The sequence below is a fragment of the Hemiscyllium ocellatum genome, chromosome 7, assembly GCF_020745735.1.
Source record: "Hemiscyllium ocellatum isolate sHemOce1 chromosome 7, sHemOce1.pat.X.cur, whole genome shotgun sequence".
Classification (NCBI taxonomy): domain Eukaryota; kingdom Metazoa; phylum Chordata; class Chondrichthyes; order Orectolobiformes; family Hemiscylliidae; genus Hemiscyllium; species Hemiscyllium ocellatum.
The window spans coordinates 54682667-54694546 of record NC_083407.1 but is presented as its reverse complement, the minus strand read 5'-3'; the positions used below and the strand labels follow the sequence as shown (position 1 = coordinate 54694546).

Below are 11880 nucleotides of genomic sequence, written 5' to 3'. Positions count from 1 at the left end.
ATAGTTATTCACTGGGAAGTGACTCCACGTATGTAAACAGATGCATTGTTAATTGGTGCTACTTTCTTTTGGTGGAGATTTATGAAGGTGATAAGGGACAATCTTTTACAAAATAAATGATCTTAAAGAGTAGTTGGCATGGCAAAGAATGAATCAGAAATGGCAGAAATTGATGTCAGTAAGACCATCACTTTTAAAGAAACCAATCAGGAATGGAGCACCACGTGCACAAACCTTCAGCCATGCTAACACTGATGGTCATAACAGCAGTGTGTACCATTCCAAGATGCACCGCAAAAATCCACTAAAGATCATTTGATAGTGTCTTCCAAACCCTCGACCTCTTCATCTTTAGAAGGACAAGAGCAACAGATACATGGGAACACCACCAACTGCAAGTTCCCCTCCAAGACACTCATCATCTGATTCGGAAAAATATTGGAATTCCTTCACTGTTGCTGGGTCAAAATCTTTGAATTTCTACCATAACAACATTGCGGGTCTACCTACAGAAAGTGGGCTGCAGTAGTTTAAGAAGGCAGCCTCACCACCACCTTTCCAAATACAACTAGGAATGGGTAACATATGTTGGCCCAACGAGCAATGTTCACATCCCATGAATTAAGAAAATGCTTAGCCAGTCCAAGATTGATCATCTACTGTTTACATATTAATGAGTCAATTAGAGTTCACAACATTTTTGATCATGCACTTGGGATCATGGCTAGCAAGGTTAAAAAGTGATGGTTTGGTCCATTAGAATACTTAAAATTGAAGAACTTCAGTCAAGAATAAGAGGCCTGTGCTCAGTCAACCATTGTTGTGAACAGCCATCCCAAAAAAAAATACTGCTTTTAATGATATCATTTCATTCATAATGAATGGTGATAAATTATATAAAAGTTGTGAAAACATATTTGGAACCTGGAGTGGTCTTGTATTTAGTAAGACCAGAGGTACTTTAGATTGATTGTCTCGAACTTGGTCTATAATTGTAATTGACTTAAATACCTCAAAATAAAATTAAATTAAAATTGAAGGTGTTGCATGTTGCTACTTTACCCATCCCTAGTCTTAGAATATCACAAGAGGTTTGCTAATATTTTGAAAAGTTGCAGTAAGATGCAGAAATATGTATGCATACAAATCATTATTCCCAAATTTAAACTCATTTCTCTTATGGGTTTTTCCCTACTCAAGTATTGATCACAATTTGAATACTCTCAGTATTTATTCCAAATTTTACTGATTCGTTTCTAGTATGTCAAAAAAACTAACAGCTCTTGATGATTTTGTCAAAGTGGGCCACATTTAATATAGCAAGTTTAAAAACTGCTTTAAAATGGTGCAATTTTGCTTTAGTGAGTTAGCCATCAATTAATCCATGATATGGTTCATCAGCAGATGAAACAAACAAAATATTTTTATATTACATATTATGACCACTTGCATTGAACTTAATTTATAAAATTTTTCATGATCAACAGAGTAATAAAATATTCTGTAGATTATAGAAATCAAAACAAATAGAAAACAGAATTGGAAAACACCCTTTTATTATGTCCGTGCCACACATACTAGTGAAAAATAATGCTCCTAAGAAAGAAACTACCCTTTTTCACAACATATTTAAATAAAATAACTTCAAGTACTTTGACTCAGGTACAAAAATTTCTGATCTGAGCTGCCTCCAACTGGCCACTGCAAAACACAGTGGTTACAAAGAGCCATTGTGTACCAGGTTTCGTGGCAAGGCAGATGGAGGGAAATGCATTATGAAAAATACTGTGTATAGGAAATTGTAATTTATTGTATGGATACAAATGATTACATTGGAATTTGAGACCACAGTGGCTCAAAATTATATAACAAAAATAGAAAATGGAAAACCTAATATCCCCTACACCCTGTTTTAAAGGCAGGCACTACCCAACATTAGGAGACTCCACAGTGTTTGTAGAGGATATGTACAAGCCATATATGTATAATAATTTTAACACTAAAATAAAATGCTACAGTTATTCTAAGGCATAACAATATTCAATGCCTGCAAACAATATGTACACATCATACATATCTGAACAAGACTTAATTAATATTAACATTAATGAACAATTATATACAGATGTTTCTTTGTTGATCCACTGTTCTTGAATTTACCTTGAGACTAAGTAGGTGGTGCATTGATAAGCAGATCTGTAAATTATGTCTACAGTAACAACAGGTTCTCCAGTGTCCTTCCCGGACAGAACAGTGTAAACAATTATTAATTGGCTTTGTTTTATTATTCAAAAACATTCGTTGTTTTATTTCCTTGAAGATTTAAAGCAATTTTGCTGCCTCTTCCTTTTCATAGAAAATGAAGACTTGACATTTTACTCATAAATTAACAAAAATTAAATACATTCACTAAAATATAAGCTACGAAAAAAATTCAAGATTTTTTCCATTTACTTCCATTTTTTTTACATAAAGGGGAGAGGAATTCCAGTCCCCTTTTACAGCTCTGGTGGTTGTATATTATTTCAGTGCGTTTTTGAAATATTGTTTGCTATTGCACTAGGACCACCCCATGCCACTGAACTCTTTGGGTGTGCTTCCCTGTTCTACCGAAGCTGTCCGTAAAACATTTCCATAGTTCAAGAGCTATGATCTCCAAAGGAGCAAACCTTCTTTTCGACAATAATCCTTGGCTGATACTTCCCTATCGTAAGCAGTGATGTGAAGTATCTGTTGCTTTTGTGCAAATTATCCTGCACTTCCCTACAGATTTGAAGACACCAGTATTTCAGGCTGCTGGTCCAAATGTCGTATATTTTAGTTCATATTGTGATTGCATTAGCTTCCCTTAAAAAGCTCAGCCCATCGCTTCTCAAAAAATCTCCTCATGTTGTGACCAGCTCTGCCTATATCTGAATCGTCTTCATTAAATGTTTCACAGTTGTCAAATACTAGTCTTGCATCCACAGCAAATACTTCGGTATTAGGATATCTAGAAAAGAATGTGGTTTAGGAATCAGTTATTGCTTAATGAAAGATACATCTGTCTGATTTTGATTACTTCAAATATGATGGACGAAAAATATTCAGATGCTTACAATCCATTGCTGAGTTTTTCTCTAATTGTAGAGAAGTCCATGGGTTTCTTGATAACTTTTCTATATCCTGGTACTAGTTTGGAGTTCACAGGGAGTAAAAAGGGCCAACCATCCTCATGGGTTTCCAACTCCGATAGCATAATGCTGTTTTCAAAAAAAACGTTACTAAACTTCAATGAATTTTCAATACAAGCAAGTTTCAAGTTACATCAAACTGAGAGAAACAGAACATCTCAAGTGACAAATGCAATAAATATTAAGAATGCATTCAAATTGCTTTTCTAAAGGAATCTGATTATAATCAGCAAGGCGAAAATGAAGACTACAATATTTTAAATGATTAGTAATAAAAACAAAATTAATTAATAAATCTTACAGTAAGTTAGTGCCATCAATTGACAGAAGTTGCTATAAGGTTTGTGAGCCAGAGGGAAAATTATAAATCAAGGTTTTAAATTTAAGTAAGATAAATTTAGAAAGGATGGGAAATAAAATGACAGCAGTAAACTATGTTTAACTGACCATGGACAAGTTAACAAACAGTGGGGGGAAATGTTCAGTACAATGCCAAAACCCGTCCCTCAAAGTCAAAAGTACCATCTATTGTCAGCAAACAAGTTAAGGTTCAGAATCACGTTACAAGAAAGGTCTCACACAATTAAAACAAAAGTGGAAAGAATGGAAAAAGGGATTAATTGCAAGAAAACATATACAAAGTACAAGCCGTTGTTGCAGAAATACATTCTAATGAGAGGAAATAAAACTTAAAATTTAAGTAGATCATTTTGGATTGAAATCAAGAAATAACTCATCACTCAAAAAGATGTAGAACGCTGGAGAATGCTTCCACAAAAGGCTGTGCCATCAACTGCCTGATGACTAAGCTCTGGAATATTCTGTTTAAACTATTTGACAGATAGTTCACTATCATTTCTGCTATCTCAAACACTATCCTTTAAGACTATTTTTTCACAAAGATCTTCCCCCTCCCGCCTTTTCATTATTCATTCTTTGTTGCAATGCTGCAGTGCTCCATCAAGCCCAGTACCCAGCATATTTCACTCTATACTGAGGAGCTGACAAATCAGCCAATTCCACTGCTTCACAAACACCAGACAGGATTCAAATGTCAAAATTAGATTTCCTCATATTTCGTCTAAACCAGCAATTTGGTGTTCATTGCCGAGATCCAGTGTAGATTGGGAAGAACAAATGCTAGTTGAACAGCTTCATTCCTTTTACACATTACAGAACTTCAGGTTGCTGAACAATTCTCTCTCTAAGCTCAGCCTTCCACATCAGCCAATAAATATCAATGTAAACTTAAGGATAACACCCTTTGGTCTCATTGGGCTTCTGACCCTAATAATGAATTTAACAAATTCAGATTTTAACAATCTTTTCCCATAGACAGCAAGGGGCTGGTAATATGGGAAGAGAACCTGAGTAAGACTCCAAAAACCTGTTCACCACCCACAAGGCACAGGGCAGGACTGTGATGGAATACTCCGTACTTACCTTGGTGAATGCTATTCCAACAAAACTCAAGCAGCTCGACACCATCCAAGTCAAAGCAGCTCTCTTGATTGCCGCCACATTCACAAACATTCCTACCACAGCAATGCTCAGCATCAGCACCAGTGTGTAGTAGCCATAAGATGCACTGCAGAAATTCACCAAGTCTTCTTAGACAATATCTTCCAAACCCACAACCATTACAATCTGGAAGGACAGTGCAGCAAAAAACATAGAGAACCTGCAGGTGGTGGTATTTCCTTTGAAGCCATGCACCAGCTTGACTTGGAAATATAATCACCATTCCCTCAGTGTCACTGCATCAAAGTCCTGGGTCTACCTTCCTAACACCACTGTGGGTGTACCTACACCAAATGAACTGCAGTCATTCCAGAAGGTAGCTCACCACTAACTTCTCAAGGGTAACCTGCAATACCCACACCCCATGAATGATTCTTCCAAGAATTATGGGTCACACTGGATCAAAGTTAATTATTTATATTAAACACATCTATGTATGTGAAAGATCAGTTCATACCTGCACAAAGCCAAATCCTTGCTATTATCTTTTACAGTTTTCCACTTTTTGGTAGGTGATGGACCTTCTAGCCTAGGTGAGTTCAAAGATGAGCTGTCATCCACCTTTCGTTTTTTGGATTCTTTTCCTCCTTTCTTTGGAGTGCTGCTGGTACTAGCTGTTTCCTCTTCATCACTAACACTGGCTCCAGATAATCTTCTACCCTTCTTCTGTTCAAAACATTTTCTTGGACGACTTAGGAACTTTTTACTCCGTGGGGACTGACCACTTGCCTACCAAAAGAAAATAATCACATTAGAGTATATTAGAGTAGCAAACATTACAGAATTTCATCATATATTTTGCAGAGTCTTTTCCAACTGCACAATTTCACTATTGTCACATTTGCCACTTTTGAAAGATCAGTGGTCAGAAAGCCTTCTACCAGTACATATTAGAAATCCAATCATTTGGAGAACTCCAAAAATTATTTGTCTGGCATTCAGAAGTACAGAAGTGAGGAATTCACAGTTCTCAGTATCATCATACTTAATATGCATGTTCAGGATCTCCATGCTTCATCAGTACCAAACAATTGTAGATTCAATTATCAAGAAAAGGTTAGTGGAGAATTTAGGGTGGCAAATCAAAAAAATAAATTCATAAAATATAGGACCAGAATTAGGCCATTCAGCCTGTTGAGTCTGCTCTGCCATTTGATTGTAGCTAATATGCTCCTCACCCCCATTTTCCTGCCTTCTCTTCATTTCTCTTCAACCCATTACAATTAAACATCTGTCTAACTCCTCCTTAAATTTACTCACTATCCCAGCATCCATCAGTCTTTGGGTTAGCGAGTTCCACAGATTTACAACCCTTTGGAAGTAGTAGTTTCTCCTCAACTGTTAAATTTGCTACCCCTTATCCTAGGACTATGACCTCTCATTCCAGAATGCCCCACATAAAGAAGCATTCCCTCCACGTCTATTTGATGCATGCCTGTTATCATTTTGAATACCCCAATTTGATCTCCCGTCATTCTTCTAAATTCCAGAGAGTATAGGCCTAAACTGTTCAATCTCTCTTCATATGACAAACCCCTTATTAAATTAGATTAGATTACTTACAGTGTGGAAACAGGCCCTTCGGCCCAACAAGTCCACACTAACCCGCCGAAGCGCAACTCAACCAATTCCCCTACACCTAACACTATGGGCAATTTAGCCAGGCCAATTCACCTAACCTGCACATTTTTGGATTGTGGGAGAAAACCGGAGCACCCGGAGGAAACCCATGCAGACACGGGGAGAATGTGCAAACTCCACACAGAGAGTCACCTGAGGCAGGAATTGAACCTGGCACTGTGAGGCAGCAGTGCTAACCACTGTGCCACCATGCCACCCATATCTCAGAGATCAATCTAGTGAGCCTCCTCTGAACTGCCTCCAATGCCACCACATCTTTCCTCAAATAAGGGGACCAAAACTGCGCACAATACTCCAGGTGTGGTCTCACCAAAGCCTTGCATTGTTGCAACAATACTTCCTGACTTATAAATTCTATTCTTTAAACTATAAAAGCCAACATTCCACTCGCTTTATTATCTGCTGTGACTCATGAATGAGGACACACAAATCCCTCTGTACCGGAGCACTCCGAAGTCTCTCCCCATTTAGATAATAGGTTGCCTGGCTAACCAAAATGCATGACCTCATACTTATCCATATTAAACTCCATCTGCCACACCTTGGCCCACTCCCCTAGCCTATTTGTAACGTTCTTATATCCTCATTTCAATTTACCATCCCACCTATTTTTGTGTTGTCTGCAAATTTGGTGCTAGAGCCTGCTATCCCTATATCCAAGTCATTAATGTAGATTGTAAATTGCTGGGGTCCAAGGACCAAACCCTGTGCCTGCCACCCCCCTACACTGTAACATCTTGCCATCCAGGAGAAAACTCATTTATCCCTGAATTTGCCCATTAGCCAGTCATCTCTCCTAGTTAATAAATGACTCCTAATCCCATGTCTGCTATCCCAACCTGGTCTGGTCTACGTGTGACTCTGGACCTACAGCAATGTGGTCGACTTTTAATTGCCCTCTAAAATGGCCAAGATAGCAATTCAGTTGAATAAAGTCTCAAAAGAAATGAAACCTGACAGATCACCTAGCATTGACCTAGGCACCGGAAAAGACAATGGCAGAAACAGCCCTGTTGACCCTGAAAACTCTTCCACAATAACATCTGGGGGCTAGTGCCAAAAATAGGAAGGCTGTCTCACAGGCTAGTCAAACCACAGCCTGACAGTCATACTCACAGAATGATACTTTGTAGATACCACCATCACCATCCCTGGATATGTTCTGTCCCACCAGCAGGTCAGACTCAGCAGAGGTGGTGGCAGTGTTACACAGTCAGGATAGAGTTGTCCTGGGAGTCCTCAACATTTATTCCAAACCCCATGAAGTCACATGGCTTCATGGGCATGGAAAACCACTGATTATTACATATCATCCTCCCTCAAATGACGAATTTGTACAACACTTGGAGCAGTGAGGATGGCAAGGGCATAAAATATACTCTCGGCGAGGGATTTCAATGTCCACCACCAAGAGTAGCTCAGCAACAGTACTACTGACCAAGAGGGTTGGACCATAAAGGAAAGTTGCTCGACTGAGATGGCGGCAGGTTATGCGAGAACCAACAAGATGAAAAACATACTTGAACTTATCCTTACTAATCTGCCTGCTGCAGATGCATCTGTCTATCTCAGTACCAGTAAGAGCAACCACCGCAAAGTCTTTGTGGAGATGAAGTCCCAGCTTCACAATGAGAATAATCGCCAATGTCTCATGTGGCATTACCTCCGTGCTAAACAGAATATACTTCGAACAGATCCAGCAAGTCAAGACTGGACATCCATGCTGTACTGTGGCAATCACTAGCAGCAGAATGGCACTCCAGCACAATCTGTAATGTTATGGCCTTGCACATCCCTTTCTCAACCATCATCATCATGCCAGGGGATGAACCCTGGTTCAACAGAGTTCAGGAGGGCAGACCAGGAGCAGGAGCAGTATCATGCATATCTGAAGATGACATATCAACCTGGTGAAGTCACCAAACAGGATTACCTGCATGCCAAACAGCATAAAGAGCAAGTGACAGACAGAGCTAAATGATCCCACAAACAATGGATAAGATCTAAGCTCTGCAGTCCTGCCACATCCCGTGGTAACATCTCACTGGAATAGGCGGCTCCACAAACAGCCCCATCCTCAATGATGGAAGAGCCCAGCGCATCAGTGCAAAACGTAAGGCTGAAGCTCTTGCAGCAATCTTCAGCCAGAAGTGCCGAGTGCTTGATCCAACTCAGTCTCCTCCTGCGGTCACCAGCAGTAGAGATACCAATCTTCAGCCAATTCGACTGACTCCACTCAATATCAAGAAATGGTTGGAGACACTAGATATTGCAAAGGCTACAGACCCTGACAATATTCTTGCAACAGTAGTGAAGACTTCTGCTCCAGAACTTGCCGCACCCCTAACCAACCTGCTCCAGTATACAGTAGTTACAATACTGGCATCTACCCAACAATGTGGAAAATTGCCCAAGTATGTCCTGTACATAAAAGAAAAAAAGACTAATCGAACCTGGCCAATTACTGCCCCATCAGTCTACTCACAATCATCAGTAAAGTGATGGAATGTGTCATCAACAGTGCTATCAAGCAGCACCTGCTAAGCAATAACCTACTTAGTGATGCTCAATTTAGGTTCTGCCAGAGCCACTCAGCTCTTGACCTCATTATAGCTGTGCTTCAAACATGAACAAAACAATGGAATTCCAAAGATGAGGTGAGAGTGACCGCCCTTGACATCAAGGCTGCATTTGACAGACTGTGGCATCAAGGAGCCCAAGCAAAACTGGAATTAATGGGGATCTGGAGGAAAACTCTCTAGTGGTTAGAGTCATACCTGACACAAAGGAAATGGTTGTGGTTGTTGGAGTCAAGAGTGTGGTGCTGAAAAAGCAAAGCAGGTTAGATAGCTTCCAAGGAGAATCGATGTTTTGGGCATAAGCCCTTCATTACGTCCAAAACATTGATTCTCCTGCTGCTCGGATGCTGCCTGACCTGCTGTGCTTTTCCAACACCACAGTCTCGATCTCTGATCTCCAGCAGCGGCAGTCCACACTTTCTCCCTGTGGTTGTTGGAAGTCAGTCATTTCAGCTTCAGGACATCTCTGCAGGAGTCCCTCAGGTTAGTGTCATAGACCCAACCATCATCAGCTGCTTCAATGATCTTCCTTCCATCATAAGGTCAGAAGTGGGGATGTTCACTGATGATTGCACAATGTTGTCCACCAAAATCTGGACAATATCCAGGTTTGGGCTGACAAGTGGCAAGTAACATTTGTGCCGCACAAATGCCAGGCTATGACCATCACCAATAAGAAACAATCTAACCACCACCACTTGACATTCATTGGTGTTACCATCACTTAATCCCCCAATATCAACATCCTGGGGGGATTTAATTGATCAGAAACTCAACTGTACTCATCACATAAATACAGTGGCTACAACAGCAGGTCAGAGGCTAGGAATTCTGTGGGGAGTAACACACTTCCTGACTCCCCAAAGCCTGTCCACCATCTGCAAGGCACAAGTCAGAAGTGTGACAGAATACTCCCCAATGCCTGGATTAGTGCGACCCCAACAACACTAAAGAAGCTTGAGACCATCCAGGACAAAGCAGCCTGCTTGACTGGCACAACAGCGACAAGCATCTATGTCCTCCACCTTCGATGCTTAATAGCAGCAGTGTGTACTATCTACAATGTGCACTGCAGAAATTCACCAAAGATCCTCAGACAGCACCTTCCAAACCCATCTAGAAGGATAAGGGCAACAGATATATAGGAACACCACCATCATTAAGTCCCCTTCCAAGCACTCACTGTCCTCACTTGGAAATACATTGCCGTTCGCTTTGTTGCAAGGTCAAAGTTCTGGAATTCCCTCCCTGATGGCATTGAGTGTCAGCCCACGGCAGATGGACTGCAGTGGTTCAAGGCGGCAGCTCATCACCACCTTCTCAAGGACAACTAGAGATGGGCAATAAATGCTGGCCAGCCAGTGATGCCCACATCCCACAAATGAACAAATTTGTAAAAATTCCAAAACAGCAATTAGTGAAATTTAAAGTAACAGACCTCTGGAATAGAAAGCTAATCTCAGTCATGAGAACAACATCAGTTATGGTAAAAACCTATCGGGCCCTTTAGAAGGATAATCTACTGCTCCTACCTGGTCTGGCCTATACAAGATTTCAGTTCCATGGCAATGTGGTTGATTCATAACTGGTTTCTGAAATTGCCTTGTAAGCCAGTCAATTCAAAGGCAATTGATATGGATAACAAATCCTGGCATTTGGTCCAGTTCCCATCCATCACCACCCTCCACCGCTTGGCTGAGCTCATCCTCACCCTCAATAATTTCTCTTTTAACTACTTTTCTTCATGTCAGACGGGTGGCCATGGCCCCAGTTACGCCTGTATCTTCGTGGGGTATGTGGAACATTCCATATTCCAGTTCTATTCTGGCTCCCATCCACAACTCTTTCTCTGATAAATTGAAGACATCATTAGTGCTGCTTCCCTCTCTCATCTGGAATTGAGAAAGTTCATTGATTTTACATCCAATGACCACCCTGCCCTCACTTTCACCTGGTTCATCTCAGACACCTCCGTTCCTTGACATCGGTTTCCATTTCTGGGGATAGACTGGCCATTAATATTCACTATAAACCCACTGACTTCCACAGCTACTTGGACTATACATCTTCGTACCTGTTTCCTGTAAAGACTCCACTCCATTCTCCCAGTTCCTGTCTCCGTCACATGTGTTCTGATGAGGCTAAATTGGACAAGAGAGCCTTCAAAATGTCTACCTTCTTCTTCAACCGAGGATCTCCAGTACCGTTGTCGACAGGGCCCTCAACTAGGTCAGACCCACCTCCTGCATTTCCACTCTCACCCCCCCTCTCTTCCCTCCCACAATAGCAATAGGGATCCCTCTTGTCCTTACATACCATCCCACCAGCATCCACATCCAGAAGTTCATCAGCTGCCATTTGCGCGACCTCCAATGAGATGCCACCACCAGACACACCCTTGTCTGCCTTCCGCAGGACACCCTGGTCCACTCTTCCTTTAATCCCAACTCTTGCCCCCACAGCCCAAAGCACCTTCACCTTCAACCGCCAAAGGTGTAACACCTGTCCATTTATCTCCTCCCTCTTCAGTATCCAAGGCACATACATACCCTGCAGACGAAGCAGCACTTTACCGGTGCTTCTCACAATCTAGTCTACTGCATCTGCTGCTCACAATGTGGTCTCCTCTACAATGGGGAAACAAAGCGTAGACTGGGTGATAGCTTCACTGAACATATATGTTCTCCCTGGAAAAAAGACCATCAGCTTCCAGTTGCCTGCCACTTTACTACATCACCCTGTTTCCTGGCTAACATCTCTGTCTCAGTAAAAACCGAAAGAACTATGGATGCTGTAAATCAGAACCAAAAACAGAAGCTGCTGAGGTCCCAAAACATTACCTCTGATTTCTTTTCACAGATGCTGTCGGTCCTGCCGAGACTTTCCAGCAACTTCTGTTTTTGTTATTTCTGTCTTAGTTTGCTACAATGCTCCAGTGAAGTTCAGCGCAAGCAAGAAGAACAACG

At 41.1% G+C, this 11880-nt stretch overlaps 1 protein-coding gene across 8 annotated transcripts in view; it reads right to left on the bottom strand.

Annotated features, from left to right (window-relative positions):
• Positions 1–1555: 1555 nt before the first annotated feature.
• baz2ba (bromodomain adjacent to zinc finger domain, 2Ba) overlaps positions 1556–11880 on the bottom strand; it is a 369151-nt gene continuing 358826 nt past the window's right edge. For all 8 annotated transcript variants that reach the window (XM_060827214.1, XM_060827207.1, XM_060827211.1 and 5 more), the window contains 3 exons: positions 5152–5423; positions 3099–3242; positions 1556–2992 (listed from right to left, as the gene is read on the bottom strand). In XM_060827214.1, the coding sequence (XP_060683197.1) occupies positions 2839–2992; positions 3099–3242; positions 5152–5423 (570 nt within the window). In that variant the 3' untranslated portion in view covers positions 1556–2838. The remainder of the gene's footprint in view (positions 2993–3098; positions 3243–5151; positions 5424–11880) is intronic.